The sequence below is a fragment of the Nicotiana attenuata genome, unplaced genomic scaffold (assembly GCF_001879085.1).
Source record: "Nicotiana attenuata strain UT unplaced genomic scaffold, NIATTr2, whole genome shotgun sequence".
Lineage (NCBI taxonomy): Eukaryota > Viridiplantae > Streptophyta > Magnoliopsida > Solanales > Solanaceae > Nicotiana > Nicotiana attenuata.
The window spans coordinates 6,416-27,341 of NW_017671568.1; the positions used below are offsets into that span (position 1 = coordinate 6,416).

The following is a 20,926-nucleotide window of genomic DNA, read 5'->3' on the forward strand; positions in this document are numbered from 1 at the left end:
ATGTGCTGGTAAGTGCCTGGCCTAACCCCAGCGAAGTAGTGACGAGGCTAGACAGGACTGCCAATCAACCTGTGCAGATATATATATACAAACACTACAAAATAACAGCGGAAAGTAATAATTAAGACTGGGAGGGGAACATGCTTTTGGGGATAACAGATAAAATAGAACGGTAAGAATAAATAAGGAAAACTACAACTAATCTCTTCTAACACAGAATACGTGGTCGGCGTGCCACACGATCCCATTTCATGATATATAAGTGGTCGGCGTGCCACACGATCCCATTTCATAATATATAAGTGGTTGGCGTGCCACACGATCTCATTTCATAATGTATAAGTGGTCGGCGTGCCACACGATCCCATTTCATAATATATAAGTGGTCGGCGTGCCACACGATCCCATTTCATCATGTATAAGTGGTCGGCGTGCCACACGATCCCATTTCATAATATATAAGTGGTCGGCGTGCCACACGATCCCATTTCATAATACATAAGTGGTCGGCGTGCCACACGATCCCATTTCATATTATATATAATGATTTCCCGGCAAGGGAACAAGTATAAATTCAACCATCCCGGCAAGGGAGAATACAAATAAATAGTTAATTCCCGGCAAGGGAGCAACAACAATAACTTACACGTCCCGACAAGGGAGTAATTACATCTCTTCCTCTTTCGTTCATTTATTACGTCCTAATCATGTCATAATTCGAGCCAACGCTCCAAGGAGTTCACAAATCATATTTTCTCTTCATATTGTTCACATTATATCGAATCCATCAATTAAACAAGGAAGAGTCACTACAGAATCCCAAATAAGCACAAGTAAGGACTCACGGTCATGCTAGACACCGGTGTATAGATACTCATTACTATGCCTATACACCGTACTCAACATTTAGCAATTAGCAAATAATACTCTAATCCTATTCCCTCAAGCCAAAGTTAGATCAAACACTTACCTCAAATGCTCCAAAAATCAACTCAAGCCTCTAGTGTAGCTTTACCCCTCGAAATCGGCTCCAACTCAGTCAAATCTATGAAATAATGACTTTACAATATTAATAATAGCTAAACAAACTAAACCCAATGCCTAAATATGAATTTCCAAGCTTTCTTCCAAAAATTCCAAAATCGACCCCGGGCCCGCTTGGTCAAAACACGAGGTTCGAATCAATTCCATGTCACCCATTCCCCCACGAGCCCGGATATACAATTTGTTTTCAAATTCGACCCCAAAACGAGGTCTAAATCAAAGAAAATTGAAAAGCCCTAATTCTACCCTTTTCCCCAATTCTTACCATGAGCTAAATGATTTAGGTCTAGGAATTTGAAAAATGATGATAGAAAATGAAGAAAACGAGTTAGATAATACTTACCCAAGAAGTTTTGGTGAAGGATAGCTCTAAAAATCGCCTATGTGCTGTAGAGAAGATGAACTCGTGTGTTTTGGGTGAAAAATCCTGTTACTGGTCTGTTTTTAGGCTTTAAAAATAACTGGGCGAATTTTCCCTACGCGATCGTGGAAACAGGGATGCGATCGCGAAAGGTCCCACTGACTGGTCATCGTGATCTCGTGGATGGTAACGCGAACGCGTAGAAGAAATACTGGGGTTCCAAAAGTTTGGTCTATGCGAACGCGAGTCTACTGGTGCGAACGCATTGAAGGAAATGCTGAAGCTATGCGATCGCGTGACCGAGTACGCGAATGTGGAAGAGGAAAAAGCCAAAGGAACGCGAGCGCGGGCTGAAGTTTGCGATCGCGAAGGAGGGAACAACTTAGCAAAAATTGCAGATTTTCTGCAACTTTCTCGAAGGCCAAAAACATCCCGAACCACCTCTGAATCACTCCCGAGCCCTCGGGGCTCCTAACCAATCACACACACTAACTCAACGACATCCTACAAACTTAACCGTGCGATCAAATCGCCAAAATAACATCAAAAACGAGGAATCAAACCTCAAAATCATCACTTTTTCATCAAACATCATAAACTTTGATTTTTAGATATTTAGGTCCGAAACACGTCAAATGACGTCCGATTTCAACCAAATTTCACAGAAAGCACTTAAACCACATATAAGACCTGTACCTGGTGCCGGAACCAAAATACGGGCCCGATACCAACACGTTCTAATCAATTTCCTTTTCAAGTTTCCATATTAATTTCAAAAAAATAATTTCACAGAAAAATTCATTTCTCGGGCTCTCGACCTCGGAATTCGACTTCGGGCATATGCCCGAGTCTCATATTTTTCTACGGACCCTTCGGGACCGTCAAATCACGGGTCCGGATCCGTTTACTCAAAATGTTGACCAAAGTCAACTTTAATCATATTAATATCAAAATTCATCGATTTTTACACAGAATTCATATTTAAGCTTTCCGGCTATGCGCCTGGACTGCGCACGCAAATCGAGGCAGGTAAAAATGAGGTTTTCAAGGCCTCGGAAGCACGGAATGAAAGAGAAAACAGGTGATGACCCTTTGGGTCATCACATTCTCCACCTCTAAAACAATCGTTCATCCTCGAACGGACAAAAGAAAGAAGTACCTGAGTCGGGAAATAGATGAGGATAACGGCTCCGCATATTAGACTCGGACTCCCAGGTCGATGCCTCAGGAGGCTGACCTCTCCACTGGACACGCACTGAAGGAAAACTCTTTGACCTCAACTGTCGAACCTGCCGGTCTAGGATAGCTACCGGCTCCTCCTCATAAGACAGATCCTTGTCCAACTGGACAGTGCTGAAATCTAACACGTGGGCTGGATCGCCGTGATACCTCTGAAGCATGGACACATGGAAAACTGGATGCACGACTGACAAGCTAGGCGGCAAGGCAAGCCTATAAGCCACCTCTCCCACACGGTCGAGAATCTCAAATGGGCCAATGAACCTAGGGCTAAGCTTGCCCTTCTTCCCAAATCTCATCACGCCCTTCATAGGCGACACTCGGAGCAATACCCGCTCACCAACCATGAAAGCTACATCTCGAGCCTTACGATCTGCATAACTCTTTTGCCACGACTGAGCCGAACGAAGCCTATCCTGAATGATCTTGACCTTATCCAAGGCCTCCTGAACTAAATCTGTACTCAATAACCGAGCCTCTCCCGGCTCAAACCACCCAACCGGAGACCGACATCGTCTACCATACAATGCCTCGTAAGGAGCCATCTGAATGCTGGACTGGTAGTTGTTGTTGTAGGCAAACTCCGCTAAAGGCAAGAACTGATCCCACGATCCTCCAAAGTCAATAACACAAGCTCGGAGCATGTCCTCCAATATCTGAATAGTCCGCTCGGACTGTCCGTCCGTCTGAGGATGGAATGCTGTGCTCAACTCTACCTGGGTGCCCAACTCTCGCTGAACTGCTCTCCAGAAGCGCGAGGTAAACTGCATACCCCGGTCCAAAATGATAGATACCGGCACCCCATGAAGGCGAACAATCTCTCTGATGTAGATCTCAGCTAACCTCTCGGATGAATAAGTGGTTGAAACAGGAACAAAATGCGCTGACTTGGTCAGCCTATCAACAATGACCCAAATCGCATCAAACTTCTTCCGGGTCAACGGGAGTCCAGTACCAAAATCCATCGTAACCCTCTCCTACTTCCACTCGGGAAGTTCAATCCTCTGAAACAGTCCACCAGACCTCTGATGCTCGTACTTAACCTGCTGACAGTTCAAACATCGAGCCACATACGCAACAATATCCTTCTTCATCCTACGCCACCAATAATGCTGCCTCAGATCCTGATACATCTTCGCGGCGCCCGGGTGAATAGAATACCGAGAACTATGGGCCTCCGCTAAGATCAACTCTCGAATCCCATCGACATTGGGCACACAAACTCGCCCCTGCAATCTCAAAACACCATCATCATCTAAGGTCACCTTCTTGGCACCTCCACGCTGCACCGTGTCTCTCAGGACACACAAATGGGGATCATCAAACTGTCGCTCACGGATACACTCCAATAATGAAGAACGAGCAACCGTGTAAGCTAACACTTGGCTAGGCTCATAGATATCCAACCTCACAAATCGATTGGCCAAAGCCTGAACATCCAAAGCAAGCGGCCTCTGGCTGGCCGGAATATAAGCAAGACTACGCATGCTGGCGGACTTCCTACTCAATGCATCGGCCACCATATTGGCTCCCCGGGTGATACAAAATAGTAACATCATAATCTTTCAATAACTCCAACCACCTCCTCTGCCTCAAGTTCAACTCCTTCTGCTTGAATAAGTACTGAAGACTCTTGTGATCAGTGTACACCTCACAAGTCACGCCATATAGATAATGCCTCCAAATCTTCAGAGCATGAACAATGGCTGCCAACTCTAGATCATGAACCGGATAATTCTTTTCATGGATCTTCAACTGCCTCGAAGCATAGGCTATGACTTTGCTATCCTGCATCAATACTGCACCAAGCCCAATACGGGAAGCATCACAATAGACTGTATAAGGCCCTGAACCTGTGGGCAAAACCAATACCGGTGCCGTAGTCAGAGCTGTCTTGAGCTTCTGAAAGCTCGCCTCACACTCATCTGACCATCTGAACTGGGCACCCTTCTGGGTCAATCTGGTCATCGGGGCTGCAATAGATGAAAATCCCTCCACGAACCGACGGTAATAACCTGCTAACCCCAAGAAACTCCGAATCTCTGTAGCTGATGCTGGTCGAGGCCAGTTCTTGACTGCCTCTATCTTCTTCGGGTCCACCTGAATACCCTCTGCTGATACAACGTGACCCAGAAATGCAACCGAACTCAACCAGAACTCACACTTGGAGAACTTGGCATATAACTGACTATCCCTCAGAGTCTGAAGAACCACTCTGAGGTGCTGCTCGTGCTCCTCCTGGCTGCGGGAGTACACCAAAATATCATCAATAAAGACTATCACGAACATGTCCAAATATGGCCTGAACACTCGGTTCATCAACTCCATGAATGCTGCTGGGGCATTGGTCAACCCAAACGACATGACCAGGAACTCATAATGCCCGTACCGAGTGCGGAATGCTGTCTTAGGGACATCGGATGCCCTAATCCTCAACTGATGGTAGCCAGATCTCAAGTCTATCTTTGAAAACACCTTCGCACCCTGAAGCTGGTCGAACAAATCGTCAATCCTTGGCAGTGGATACTTGTTCTTTATCGTCACTTTGTTCAATTGCCGGTAATCAATGCACATCCTCATCGAACCATCCTTTTTCTTCACAAATAACACCGGCGCACCCCAAGGAGAAACACTAGGTCTAATGAAACCCTTCTCAAGCAAATCCTGCAACTGATCCTTTAACTCTTTCAACTCTGGCGGGGCCATGCGATACGGCGGGATAGAAATGGGCTGCATGCCCGGAGCTAGATCAATACAAAAATCGATATCCCTGTCGGGCGGCATACCTAGCCGGTCTAAAGGGAAAACCTCGGGGAACTCCCGAACAATAGGAACAGAGTCAATGGAAGGGACCATACGCCAGATAAGCTAAACACCCCTTCTCGACCATGCGTCGAGCCTTCACATATGAGATAACACTGCGAGTGGCATGACCTGGGGTCCCTCTCCACTACAATCGGGGCAAATCTGGCAAAGCCAAGGTCACGGTCTTGGCGTGACAATCCAAGATAGCATGATACGGGGACAACCAATCCATCCCTAATATAACATCGAAATCCACCATGTCTAAGAGCAATAAATCAACACGGGTCTCAAGACCCTCAAACACTACCACACAGGAATGATGAAGTCGGTCGACCACTATAGAATCCCCCACCGGTGTAGATACATAAATAGGAATACCCAAAGCATCACTAGGCATAACCAGGTAGGGTGCAAAATAGGACGACACATATGAATACGTAGACCCAGGGTCAAATAGCACTGAAGCATCCCTATCACAGACCAGAATAGTACCTGTAATGATTGCATCTAAAGACTCAGCCTCTGGCCTGGCTGGAAGAGCATAACATCGGGGCTGGGCCCCACCTCCCTGAACCATATCTCTGGGACGATCGGCTGCTGGCTGGCCTCTACCTCTGGCGGTCCGAGCTCCACCTCTATGATCTCTACCTCCACCTCTATGGCCTCTACCCCCGCCTCTAGCTGGCTGGGCGGCCTGTGGATCACCTGATGCCTGAATCATAGGACGAGGACCCTGCTGCTGGGAGATGTCAGAAGCTCGAGGGCAATACCTGGCAATATGTCTCGTGTCGCCACACGTATAACAAGCCCTCGGCTGCTAAGAATAACGGAGTGGTGGCGCTGATAGGTGCTGATGGTGAACTGAAAAGCTGCTGGTCAAAGGACTGCGGCTGAGAGCCACGACCACCTGAAGTACCATGTGAGACCTGTAGGGCTGACTGAAAGGGCCTCGGAGGATGGCCTCTACCGTAAGAATACCCACCTCCAGACGAGGTACCACAGAGTCTACCTGCATGACGGGGCCTCTTATCTGACCCATGACCACCTCCCCGTGCAAGAGCCATCTCAACTCTACGGGCACATTGGCCGCCTCCTGAAAAGAAATCTCACTCTCGGCTCCCATAACCATCTGGAGACGGATCGGCTGAATCAACCCATCAATAAACCTCCGCACCCTCTCTCTCTCGGTGGGGAGTATAACAATAGCATGACGTGCTAGATCAATGAACCGAGTCTCATACTGAGTGACTGTCATAGAGCCCTGCTGAAGGCGCTCGAACTGCTTGTGAAGAGCCTCTAGCTGAGTAACTGGGAGAAACTTCTCCAAAAATAACTCTGCAAACTGGTCCCAAGTTAATGATGGCGACCCTGCTCTTGCCGGATCCTGCTAGTCGAAAGGTGGCGAAGTCGACCCCATTGGTCTCCACAATACCCATAGTCCGAAGAACCTCATGGCAGCTATATAAGAAATCCTGGGGGTCCTCTGAAGAAGCACCGCTGAATGTGGTGGTGAAGAGCTTGGTGAACCTATCCAGTCTCCACAAAGCATCTGCGGACATAGCCGCCCCATCGCCGGTCTGAGTCACAATACCCGACTGAACTGCCACAGCTGGATGAGCCATTGGAACCTGAGTCTGGGGAGCTACCTGCTCCGGAGTACGTGTAGCAGGAGTCTGAACTCCTCCTCCAGCCTGAGAAGTGGATGGTGCTACTGGAAGCAAACCCGCTCTAGTGATGCTCTCCACAAAGCCTACCAATCTGACCAAAGCGTCCTGAAGAACTGGGGTGGCTATAAACCCCTCTGAGACCTGAGCTGGGCCTACCGGAGCTGCTGGGGCTGGAACCTCCTCATCATAATCAACATGAGGCTCCACCTCTGGGATTGCTGCTCGGGGATGAGCTCTGCCCCTGCCTCGGCCTCTGGCACGGCCTCGGCCTTGCCCTCTGCCCCTCGTAGGAGCTGCTGCTGGGGGCTCGGGCTGCTGCGCGGTAGAAGAGGAAGCACGTGTTCTCGCCATCTGTGAAAGAACAGAGTAGAAAGGCAATCAGTAATTGAGAAACAGAATCGCACGACAAGAAAGAACAAAAGTGAAGTTTTCCTAACTCTGTAGCCTCTGGGGGATAAATAGAGACGTCTCCGTACCGATCCCTCAGACTCTACCGAGTTTGTCCGTGAGTTGTGAGACCTATGTAACCTAGTGCTATGATACCAACTTGTCACGACCCGAATTTCCCACCTTCGGGAGTCGTGATGGCGCATACTAATAGGAGCTAGGCAAGCCAATTAATTTAATACCTCTCTTGACAACATCAACAATATAAAGCAAGACGAGACAATTAATATAAAAGCGGAAGTCTCAAAACATAAATAACTGAAACCAAGTGCGGAAGCTCAAATACATCTCTACCCAGGTCTGGTGTCACTAACTCACGAACTTCTACAGAATGCTAAATACAAAGTCTGAATAAAAAAAAACACCGTACTGTCTGATCCGATACAAAGGAAATCAAACGAAAAATAAGGATAAGAGAGACTCCGGGCCATGCGAACGTCAGCAAGGCTACCTCGGGGATCCCTGGACTGAAGTCAGCTCCCAATTCTCCTACTGATGTCCAAAAGCTCCTGCTCCGGTACNAATCTTGTCCAATGAAAATCTGTTTTTCATAGCTATCTGAATTTTTAAATAATAAAAAGAGTATTTTCCCTTGTAAATGAATGATGTCAGAATATATATTATCCTCTAAAAAACANCTGTTTTTTAGAGGATAATATATATTCTGACATCATTCATTTACAAGGGAAAATACTCTTTTTATTATTTAAAAATTCAGATAGCTATGAAAAACTTGAAAGAAACAATATTCTCAAAAGCAACGCTACGCACGCATCGTACAATAAAATAAGAATTTTATTTATTAATTGAAAAAGGTCATAAAATTTAGGGGAGTAAAAGTGAAACATTCATAGTTGAATTCAAAAATCAACATATTAGCTCATTCTAAATTGAAAAATTAATTGTAAGTCCAACATTTAAAATTTTGATGGAAATTATCATTATATTCAACATGCATGGACCGTAAATTTATGCTAATATATTTATTGTCTAAAATTAATTTTAGTCTGAATATGATTAATCAACTCTAGTGGCGAAAAACTAATAATAAAAAGTTTGAAGATGTTATAAATAGAATTTTATTTATGGAGAATGTCTATATTTAGGGAGATTCTAGGGTTTATTACTTGGTGGCTAAGTCACCCTTTCCCTATAAATAGAGGGTTTCTATTCCATTGTAATTCATTCCAAATCAATAAGAATTCTCTCTCCCTACTTTTCTCTCCAATACTATTCTTCTTCTTTTATTGTTTCATAACACGTTATCAGCACGAGACTCTAACCAATTGAGTAGAAGCTTTGAGATTGAGCATAATGATTGTCAATTATTCCATGAACTTCCTTCATGATTAAATTCTAGATTTAAGGTAAGTATTTTACTGTATTTTTCACTTTTATTCTATACTTTGATTTTAAATTCAAGCAAAGACAACAAAGTTTGATTATAACTCTAATGGAGTTTGTAAAAAATTATAACCACCTGAAGTGGTAAAATTTCTATGCCTTGCCATGATCAAATTCATGTATGATTATGGGCAAAGAATTGAAAACCCGTCCCATTGAATTTGCTCCATTCTCATTCCCTTAAGAGAATGTGATAGCAGTATGAATGTATCAATGGATATGGACGTGGCAATAGACGAAATTATAATCGTCATCATTTGTGGTAATGAGAACAATAAGGATTCTCAAAATAATCTTTCACTCTGTGAAAAATATTTGTCATCGATTTGACATGAGATTTTGTAAAGCACATATAGATGATTATGGTCCATTCATGATGTGAATGTGACAGCATCTGATTTATGAATACATATTCATTCTTCAAAGAATATGAACGTGCTAGTGGTAGTGAATATACCGCACTCACCTCTAAAAGGAGGTTTGAGATGATATAAGAAAATAATGTCATTATTATGGCATAAATGGTCATTGGTCACGTACCTATTGTACGCCAAAATATTTTTGCATTGTGATTGTTAAAAGACAACGGTAATGCAAGAAACAGATCTGGCATATAATTTTGACCATAACCATAATGGTATAACTTTCTCTTTAAAAGAGATATTCACCATATGGGTGTTGATGAATATGTGGTACTACAAAATTAATTGAGAACTCTGCAAGAGCCAATTATACTATTTTGGAGAAACACAATTAATTACCAATAAGGTATTGTGTTGTAGTAAGTCTCAAAGAAACTTATTCAGTTTCCAAAGTATACGCGAAAGCGGTTGATTATATTGAGACTATAAATAAAGGAAAGATTTAATATCTTCTATAACTACAACTTGTAGCGGGGTAATATGTATGTGAAAAGCTACCCGCTTTATTCTCCAATTTATACTACATAAACAAAAGAATACCACAATGAAGTGGATATTTATTGATATAAAAACCCATATCATAATAAACTTGGAGTTTATTCATAATTGCACACATCATGGTGTAAACCTGAAGTTTATCAATATTGATAATTTATCCAGTTGGCATAATTGGTTTAGCCATGTTAATTTAAGTATGATGTGCAAAAATAAAAGAGAATTCACATGGGTAAATATTAAAGAACTAGAAAGTTCTTTACGAATTCTCTTACATTGCTTGCTCTCATTAATTAATATACCAATTAAAATTGGGATTGAATCCCATAAATGCTGGAAATATCAAAGGTGAATATGGGCCCATTCACCTGCCATGTATACCACATAAGATGCATCTATGAGATGGTTACATGTGCGATTATTATTAACCCGCAACATGGTGTTTGCGAGGTAACTTGCTCAATAATTTGATTTAGAGCATAATTTCCAGATTTTTTATTCAAGATAGTTCATCGTAATAAGTTGGTCTACATCACAGCTGGTTTAGCAAAATGATTTATTGAGTGCCTCCACTTAATAGCTAAACAATTGCTTATGAGAACAAAGTTTTATATATCAGTTTGATATACGTTATATACGAAAGTATATTAATTTCTCCCCTCACAAGTGGTTCATGGTCAGGAACCAAATAATTTCATCTTATTATTATTGATGTGCGGTGTATATTTTGATTAACACCATAACGCACAAAGATGGGTTCTCCAAGTTGAGAAAATAAGTTAGTTTTTCTAACATGAGGGGGAGACATGATAAACAGCTGAGAAAAGGTTACGTGGAATGAATTATCACTTGTACATCTAGATCCTCGAATAAGATAATATGAACTTGAAGTTCATAAAAGGATAATTCAGTTGCAATATATTGCAAAGCATGCCAGACGCATTTGCTGACCCAAAGAAAGTAATTATATTCTCATTGCAAATGCTCCTATTAAGTCCTAGAAGGACAAAGTCTATGGTACGCTTGAAGCGTATAGACAAGTCGGTTTCAAATAAACTTCTTGATAAAGAAGATGAGCAAATGATCTAAATGATCATAATAAAGGAGGCAAGTGATCTAGAAGATCACATGACATAACACTTCATAAAATCTCATGAGAGATTCAGGTACCTGAAAATATGAATGAAGAGATCTCTATGTTATGTCTTTATGAAAAAATATTGAAACTGATATAAAATGTTTGTCGACGACATCTATAATAGCGCTAAATATATATGAGGATCTTAAGTCTGGAGAAACAATTCAAATAGAATTGGTTTCATATGAAAGACATGTAGTTTTGAACATGTAGTTCAAACACTTGAAAGTATAAAGTCGATGACACGTGCAATCAGTTTTCGATATCTTATATGTCTAGCATGACATGAAAACTTGATATGCATCTAAAGTCTATTATATGGCTTATATGACTTAACAACCCCTGAAGGATTTAAATTGCTTAAAGCATATAGAATTCTTGATCTTGAAGTACTACTTCCTCAGTGCAATTTGTGCACAAATGTATCTTGGTATAACTATAGGCAGATAATATGATAGCAAGAGTTTTCACCTCTATGTGAAGATATTGAACTGACGATTCCAACAAGATCATATGAAGACAATTCATCTCTATCAAGAATGATGATTTCAAGGTGCAATATATTCATTCAAGATAATATGCCTGATTTGTTCATCAAATCTCTACCAAAGATCTTTTGAAGATGGTGCACAAGATTGGAATGCAAATGCTCAAGGATGTGAATTGATGCTCTCATCAGGGGGAGTTAATACGCGTTGTACTCTTTTTTCCGTACAAGGTTTTGTCCCACTGGGTTTTCCTTGCAAGGTTTTTAACGAGGCAACCAAAAGGCGTATTATTAGATATGTGTACTCTTTTTCCTTCTCTAGAATGTTTTTCCCACTGGGTTTTATTTTAGTTAAGGTTTTAACGAGGCACATTATCTGTTGAATAGACATTCAAGGGGGAGTGTTATAAATAAAATTTTATTTATGGTGAATGTCTATATTTAGGGAGATTCTAGGGTTTATTACTTGGTGGCTAAGTCACCATTTCCCTATAAATAGAGGGTTTCTATTCCATTGTAATTCATCCCAAATCAATAAGAATTCTCTCTCCCTACTTTTCTCTGCAATACTATTGTTTCTTCTTTTATTGTTTCATAAGAGAAGAAGCAATTTCTCACTGCATATTCCTAACGTATTTAGTAAAGTTACCATATAATTATAAGGAGATAGAGTCCTCTTTTGATTAATTTTAAGGTTACATGTTTAGAGAAAACTTTAAAAGAAGCAATCATCACTACATTCCTAACGTGTACCATAAAGTTTCCATAAACTGATATAATAATGGGAATTTCCTTTGTCACAAATTAATGTGATTTTCTTTGTTATTTTTGTTACAAATTTATTATAGTTCAAATAAGAAAAATTTAATTTAAAAAATTTAGTTGATTTTGAAATCCTAAATGTTAGGGAAATAATAAATATCCGTATTCCTAAATATTAGGAACATAATTAAAAGACTATTTTGTCTAGTGTGAAATTAATTTATCAAGGGTAAAAAAGGCGAACGACATTTCGCTAAGGGCCTTCGTGCTTTTAATATAATATAGATATAGATATAAAATTTATTTTTAAAGGGTAAAAAAGGCGAACGACATTTCGTTAAGGGCATTCGTGTTTTTAATATAGTATAGATATAAATATAGATTAAACAAGGCCGGGTCAGATATTTTATCCATTTTGCATTATTAATTTTCGATCGACCAATATCTGACATGAGCGGCCCGTTTGCTACCCCCAATTTGACCCAGGGGCAAGAACTTAGGACTTAAGGCTTAGGTCTTATTTTTTTTTATTTTTTATATATATATAGAGAAACATTTACATTCGTAATCTATATTCAGCTTATTAAATAAAATTAGTCCTCTCAATATCTTGGATATATGAGACAGGGAAATAAGTATATTCTTCGAAGTCAGGAGAAAGCTAGTTAAAAGATTACCATCCATAGGTTATAAAATTTTCCATTATTGCCCAAATTGAAACAAAATATGCTAATATGCGTACACTGAATTACTGTACCACTTCCTTTTAAAGATACCAGAATCTGTAGAAATTGGAAAATATATTTGTCAAAGAAACACTCTGACGTTACAGATAAAAATAACAAATTACTATATATATATTATATATATATATATATATATATATATATATATATATATATATATATATATATATATATATATATATATATATATATATATATATATATATATATATATATATATATATAACTATCATTCTCTTCGTCTCAAATTACTTGAAGTGGAATTTGGTCTAGTTCACAAATTTTTAAGTAGTTTAAGATTTTAAAATATATACAATATTGTAAGTTAAACTTTCTTATTATCACAAAAGTTTTATGGTATTTAAAATGTTCCCATAGTATGTAATATTTGCCTTGAAACCCTCTTATGATATTCTGTTATTTCCACAATGTCTAGCTATTAAGTACATTAATTTCTCTGTCTCGAAATGATTATCATATTTTACCTTCAAAATCAAGATATAATAATACTAAAAAAATTCAATATATTTTCTGATTTTCATCATTTTCATATTTTTTTTGTCAAAATAAAAAAAAAATTATTCAACCAATGGTATATATGTTCATCTGCTAGTTCTGTTTGGAATCTAGAACTAGCCATTTCTATTCCTACCTATCTAAGAGTATTCACTATTTGTATTTACAAACAAACTATCTACTCTTAGCTAGGATAACTGTTTAACCCTTCTAATATTTTCCTCCATTTCTTGTAATTCTGCCCTTTGATGTGTAATTAAAGAACAATTTCTTTAAGTCTATGGTGACTTTCATGACTTACATTCTGAGATCTTCTAGCATTTCGTTCACTCCATATGTGATAAACAGCTGCAGCAAATAGTCATGCCAGTATTTCTGCTTTAGCTCTGCTACCTCGAATTCTCTTAGACATCCAATTTACTTCCTCAGTCCATGCCTTAGGTTGTCTTCTTTCACCCATCCACCTTAGCAAGGAGGTCCAGATGTGTCTTGCATAGTTACATTCAAAGAACAAATGTGTTTATGTTTCTGCAACTCCAATTGAACATAGCATACAATCTTTGGGAACATTTATCCCTCATTCTCTAATCTGTCAACAGTGGCTAGTTGTTGTCTAATGGCTAGCCATAAAATGAATTAATGTCTAGGTAGCTTTCTTACCCCCATAGTGAGGTGTTTCCATGGTACCTTCGGATGTTGTGGCTGGAAGGATAAGTAAGCTTTCTTAATGCTAAAGCCACCGTCATTACTGCATTTTTGCAATTCCACCGTGAGTCCATATCTGCAAACAAGCTTCTTGCATCAAAGATTTTTCTCACTAGCCAGCATGCTTGTGAAGGTGTTTATAGTAACTAGATCCTTGTTCTTTATATAGTAACCATGTATTCCTTGCACCCACATCGACTCTTTTCTTGAGGTAACAGCCCACAATAACTTGCAGATGACTGCTTTATTCCAGAGATTGAAGTCTATTAGTTTTAGACCTCCTGCAACCCTTGGCATACATAGTGATTCCCATGAGATCAATGCTTTCCTTGAGGCTTCACAACTCCCAGTCCATAGAAAGGTTCTGCAAATGCTGCAATTAGTTGTATAATTTTCTTTCGTAACACAAAGATCTGAGCCCAATATGTTTGCATTTCAAAGAGAACACTCTTGATCAGTTGTACTCTCTCACTATAAGATAAAATTTTGTAGTCCAACACCTGATCCTGGATATCATTTTCTCCATAATTGGCATGCATTATTGGATGGTGATCTTCTTGGATGAAAGGGGTATACCCAAATATTTGAATGCCAGCTGACCTAATGCAAACTGTATTTCATTCAGGATCTGAGCTTTTAATACTTGTGAGACACCAGAGATGTATAGTGAACTTTTTTTCATATTTGCCTTTAAGCCAGACACACTAGAGAAATGGTTGAAAGCTTGAATCATTAGCTGTATGAAAATTCTATCAGCCCTGCAGCACAGAAGCAAGTCATCAGCAAAGCATATATGCACCAACTTCATTCTACTACATCTGGGGTGATAATTGAAGTCCGGGTTATGCTGCAGCCGCTTTAATGATCTGTTGAGGTATTCCATGACTAAGACAAATAGATATGGGGACATGGGGTCACCCTGTCTCAGTCCCTTCTTTGCTATAAACTTTGGAGTGATTCCATCATTTATTAGAAATTTAGAATGGAATAGCTCAGAGTAGTCACACACTCCATGATCCACCCAACAAATTTTCCAAGAAATCCAAACTCTAGCAGAACAGCTTTAAGGAAGTCCCATTACACTGAGTCATAAGCCTTCTTTATATCCATTTTGATAATACATCTAGGAGAGATTCCTTTTTGTGTATATCCTTTGACAAGCTCATGTGCCACAATAACATTATCTAGGATGCTCCTTCCTGCTATAAATGCTGATTGTGAAGCTCCAACTATTTGATCTACTACCATTTTCATCATTTTCATTTTGAAAAAATTAGAAATGGTAGTAATACAATGTATATATATGCTTAACTTTTCAATGATGACTTAATTTAAGATTAAATATACTCCTTACTAAACATTACCGAAGTAAATTGAAGAGAAGGGGAGTATAGTATACATTTGTATAAACGGAGAATTTTTCTACAGTCGAGCAATGTGTATAATACAAAGTATTTTGTACTGCATTAATCACGAGGAGTACTGGATATAAGATAAAGTACTGTAATGATAGAAATATGAGCTGAGATGATTAAGACGTGAAGGTTCATGCACTTGAAACTTGTGTGGAAAACATCTCTTTCAGAAGTCAATTATTTTGGCCATAATAATGTTGAAACCTAAGGACTAAACATTGTTTGTTCCTTGATGTTGAAAGCGTTAAACCTACGTTGTTTTCAGGTCGCTGTTCCTCCTGATTCCAATCAGGTGGAATTTATAAAACCTGTGGGCTTAAGTACTACTAGTGTTTTTGTTAAAAAGAATCTGTTAAATGCTTCTTTCCTAGAATTAATCCAAAGCTGACTTTCTTAATTAAGTTCTAATTATTATTAAACTAAACCATTGCTTCCCTTGTAGGTCTTCTCTTCTTTTATCCCAGTAATTCAACAGAGAAAATAAGAATAGAAAATTACATTAAATTATGTCAATCTTAATTCTCGTTAGCAGAACAAGAAAATTGTTCTGGGATTTTTATAATTGATCTGTTGATTAACATCCTAATAAGACCTCAATAAAATAAGTCCCTTATTTTTTTTTTTTAATATGAAGAAATATAATTTTAAGGTACAACTCTATTTGTTCCCTTAATTATTCTTTGATCACGCCCACTATGCCTTATTCAAAGGACTAAGCAGTCGTTGCAAATATATTCTGGTTAACAAGTCCGGAGTCGAATCCCACAAAGAATTAACCTATTAAGCAAGCTACTAGACTCGCACAAATTCACGCAATCAATCTTCAGAAATATTTAAATAACAAATTGGATGTTTACTACTAAAGATCTAGTTATGAAAATGCAGTAATTGATAATTAACTACGAACAAATTGTAGACAAAATTTGGAATGATCTAAGGTTCTGATTTCCCCTATTGTCGGAATCCTTTCCGCTACGTTTTCTATAAATTTGCCTAAGTTTTCTCTACCGATCCTGAGCGCTTTGAGTGTCGTAATTCTCTCCCGAGCTACCACAATTTGCTAGACATATCTTCCAAACTACGCTAGCTGGCACTAAGTTACGGCTCACTCGGATTGCACCAAGGTTTCGTTATTCCTAATCCCACCTTTAAACCCTCCGTATTGATCCCTCATATATGTTAGGAGTGATGTTGTTCAAGAACTACCTAAATATGCACTCTCTTCCGAGTAATACACACTAAATAGGCAGTCTATTGAGAGCTCTTCAACAAACCACAATACAAACGTAGTTGAACAAATAGAGAAAAAGCTACGGCAAATCTATATTAAATGCAACAGGAAAATCATCCTCCAATAGGTTCCATCAAAACCCTAGATTAGAGGTTTAGCTACTCATACTCATAGTAACAATTTTCCAAGTATTTTGCATAAAAAAATTACAAAGTAAAGATGAAGGAATGTAGAAATCGATGATTCTTTCCCCCAACAGTTGTTCCACGAGCTATTCTTGCCTCTGGTCGCAAAACATCCTTCAAAAGTGGTGTTTAATGCTTATTTATATGTGTAGGAAAAGACCTAAACGACATAGGCCAAGTCCAAGTCCAACAAGGAGACGAAATAAGCCTTCAAAATCCGGATCAGGCTCGCTATGGACCGTGCCTTGCGAGGTAAAATGCGAGATGCATCTCGCCTCAGATTGTGCGGCACGAGACATTCCGCGTGCTCAACCTCGCCCTACCCCTCGCGTCACGCGCGTCCACGCGAGCTCAATAGCTGGCCTCGCCTGCTCTAACGCAAGCTTCTGGGCTTGCTTCGCCTGTTGCTTCATTTTTCCGCTACTCAATTCTTTCTTTCTTCTTTCCTACTGTTTTCGAGCATGATTTATACTTTAAATACTCCTTTTGCTCTAATTTCATCTCCAATGTACCTACACATAAAATAGACTCCATTACGCGCAAATAAAGTATAGTTTGGCATTAAGGTACCTACAATGTAAGGTAAATCCAATATATGTGAAAGAATTCAGGCCAATTGCATACTGCTCTACTCTGTACAAGATCATTGCTAGGATCCTAACTAAGAGGTTAAAAGCAGCAGTGGATTACCTTGTTGGGCCAGCTTAGTCTGCCTTCATAGAGGGGAGGAACATTTTAGACAATGTCATATTGGCACATGAATTGATGAAAGGATACACAAGAAAATCAGTATCTCCAAGTTCCATCATAAAGGTTGACATTAGAAAAGCCTATGACTCGGTAGAATGGATCTTCCTGAAGCAACTACTGATTGAGTTTGGGATTCTACATAAAATGGTGTGTCTGATCATGGAGTGTGTAACTACAGTAAGCTATACACTGCTGATAAATGGTGGTATAACAACTAGTTTCCCAGTAAAGAAAGGTCTAATGCAAGGGGATTCTATGTCATCATACCTCTTTGTGCTTGTGATGGAATACCTAAATAGAGCATTAAAGCAGTTACAAAGTGTTCCAGATTTCAACTATCATCGTAAATGTTCTAAGCAACACATCACTCATATCTGTGTTGCTGATGACCTGCTACTATGTTGTAGAGCAGACAGAATTTCAGTGCAACTCCTGATGAAATACTTTGAACACTTCTCATCTGTATCAGGACTTAAAGCTAATATGGAGAAGAGCTCCTTGGACATTGCTGGAGTCACAACTGAATTCAGACAACAAATCTTAGCTGAACTTCATTTCTCCCTTGGCAGCCTTCCTTTCAAATACCTAGGAGTACCATTATCTGCTACAAAACTAACTATCGACCAATGTATGCCCTTGGTGGAAAAATTGTGGCAAGGGTCAGATGTTGATCCTCTAAATTTCTATCCTGTACAGGAAGACTTCAATTGATAAAAAGTGTTTTGTTTGAGATTCAAACATACTGGGCTCAGATTTTTCTATTTCCAAAAAATGTAGTTAAACTTGTCACAGCAGTCTGCAGGAACTTCCTCTGGCATAGTACAAAGGAGAATGTGAACAGAGCACCCATTGCCTGGGAAACAATGTGCCAACAAAGATCTACTGGTGGACTGAATATTCTCAATTTCACCCTCTGGAATAGAGCTGCAATATTAAAGCTGTTGTGGGCAATCTCTCAGAAAAAAGATACACTTTGGGTCCAATGGATACAACATCAATACATAAAGGGCAAAGACTTAAAGAAAATGAAAACACCAAGACAAGTAAGCTAGGTGGTTAGAAAGATATTTGAGGCTAGACAATGGCTAGCACCTAACATGGATAGAATAAAGACTTATGCACCAGATGCCAAATTCAGCATTAAGAAAGCCTATATGGACAGTCTCCCTCAATATCCTAAAGTCTATTGAAAAAGCTTGATTCTCAGTAAAATCATAATACCAAAACATCAATTCATTCTGTGGATGGCTCTTCAACAAAGACTGGCAACAGCAGACAAAATACAAAAGTGGAGAATACAAGTGCAAAGTGAATGTGTGCTATGCTCAACAGATGCAGAGGAAACACTCACTCACTTGTTCGTTGAATGCAGCTACTCCAAGACTATATGGCAGAAACTACTTCAATGGACAGGAATGCAGAGGCAAGTGAGATCATGGAATGAAGAACTAGCATGGCTGGCAAACATAACAAGAAGCAAACACCCAAGAGCTGCCATCATTGCCTTCATATTTACAGCCATAGTCTACCATGTTTGGAAGGAAAGAAACAGTAGAAGATTTCAACAATTGAAGAAAATAACTACAGACAGACTGAATGAAATAGCTCTACAATTGCATATTGTAGGACAAAGATACTCTAAATGGCAGAATGAATTAGATAGATTGAGAGGTTACACAAGCTAGGAGCTGCCAGCAAATTCTTGACTCTACAACCGATACCCTTCCTAGAAGGTGAGCAATTATAGAGCTTGGGACTGGAAGTAGCTAGTTTAGCAAGAGTTTTCATAGTTATTTTTCCTGTCTCTAGAGTCCAATGAGCAGGTGTGCTTGTAAATAATTATACTTGGTTGAATAAAAATGTTTCATTTAACCAAAAAAAAATGTAAGGTAAATCATGTACTAAAATATGAAATTATAGCCAAACATCATTCTTTTCTGATTATTTCCGTGATTCGAGGATTAAAGCAACGTATTTCAATGAGTCCCCTATTTGGTTTATATATTTTCTTAAAGTATTAGGGAATGATCTTCTGACTAATTAAATAGTAACAAGATTATGAATACTCTTTTAACGTGATTACCACGGGTCAAAAAGTTTGACACGTAGCCTTAAAAAAATGTTTGAAACGTTCTTAATTAATTTTTGTCAAGAACACCTTGGACCAGTTCAAATGCATATCTTTTGGTTAGTAAATGGTCAAATTATCTAATCAATTTTCTAATTCGCTTTGTATAATATGATTTTCTCTATTTCAACCAATTGTCGAATCGAATACCAGTAAATAGTGCGAAGTCCTACATCGAGCTTTTTGTAATGTAATGCAGAATACAGGGTATTGCAAATTCAGTGGCTTGCAATGCAATTGCTTAAATTTTAGTAGACAAACAACATAATTAGGGCATAGAAAGTCAAGATTCATACAAATCTTTGACTTTGGTTTTGTTTTTAAAGTTATTGTTAAAGTTATGTACTGCCACATTTCACGGTATAAAGTTTTAACATAGGTTGGTCTTTGGGGGGGGGGGGGGGAGGGGGGTAGGGGGGAGGTCCTTAATAATTGTATAAGGCTATTCTCCGAACATGGTCTTTTAGAACACTCCGTGTGTCAAGTTTTACTAAAACTTTTAGGTCCCGTTTAGCAATAAAATTTGGGAGTTTTCTTTTTTTTAATTTTTGTTCTCAAATATGTGTTTGTTTACTCGCAGATTTTGAAAACAAAATCTTCAAATCCCAAAAATAACTCCAAAGTAGTTTTTGAAGTTTTCTACTCATAAAACTTTAAATTTCTTTCAAGTAAAATATATGTCCAAACACAATTTCAACTTTCAAAAATCATTTTTCATCTCATCTTCAAAAACTCATTTTTTTTCAAGTTACAACCAAATCTATGTCCAAAAGCTAGTTTAATCATCCATCTATTGCTTGGCAATAGCCAATAGGGTTATTTATTTATTTATTTCTTTTTTTACCAGAGATATTTAACCTCGTATATATTAACACCGTAATAATTTTTTTAACAATATTTGATTACCTAAAAAGATCAGATAAGTATTTTTATACTATCAAATCACCTAAAAAGATATTATAAGCAACCGCCATCATAA

At 38.9% G+C, this 20,926-nt stretch overlaps 1 protein-coding gene across 1 annotated transcript; it reads right to left on the reverse strand.

The window, feature by feature from the left end:
• Positions 1 to 14,776: 14,776 nt before the first annotated feature.
• LOC109209040 lies at positions 14,777 to 15,486 on the reverse strand. The gene is made up of 2 exons (XM_019372208.1): positions 15,320 to 15,486; positions 14,777 to 14,996 (listed from the first exon to the last, which is right to left on the reverse strand). The coding sequence occupies exons 1-2, from the start codon at positions 15,484 to 15,486 to the stop codon at positions 14,777 to 14,779; spliced, it is 387 nt and encodes a 128-aa protein (XP_019227753.1).
• Between the last annotated feature and the right edge of the window lie 5,440 nt (positions 15,487 to 20,926).

Coding starts and splice junctions, on each gene's coding strand:
- LOC109209040 (XM_019372208.1), bottom strand. CDS start 15,486: ATGGTAGTAGATCAAATAGTTGGAGCTTCACAATCAGCATTTATAGCA. Junction 14,997..15,319: donor AAGAAGGCTTATGACTCAGT/GTAATGGGACTT, acceptor TCTGTGCTGCAG/GGCTGATAGAATTTTCATAC.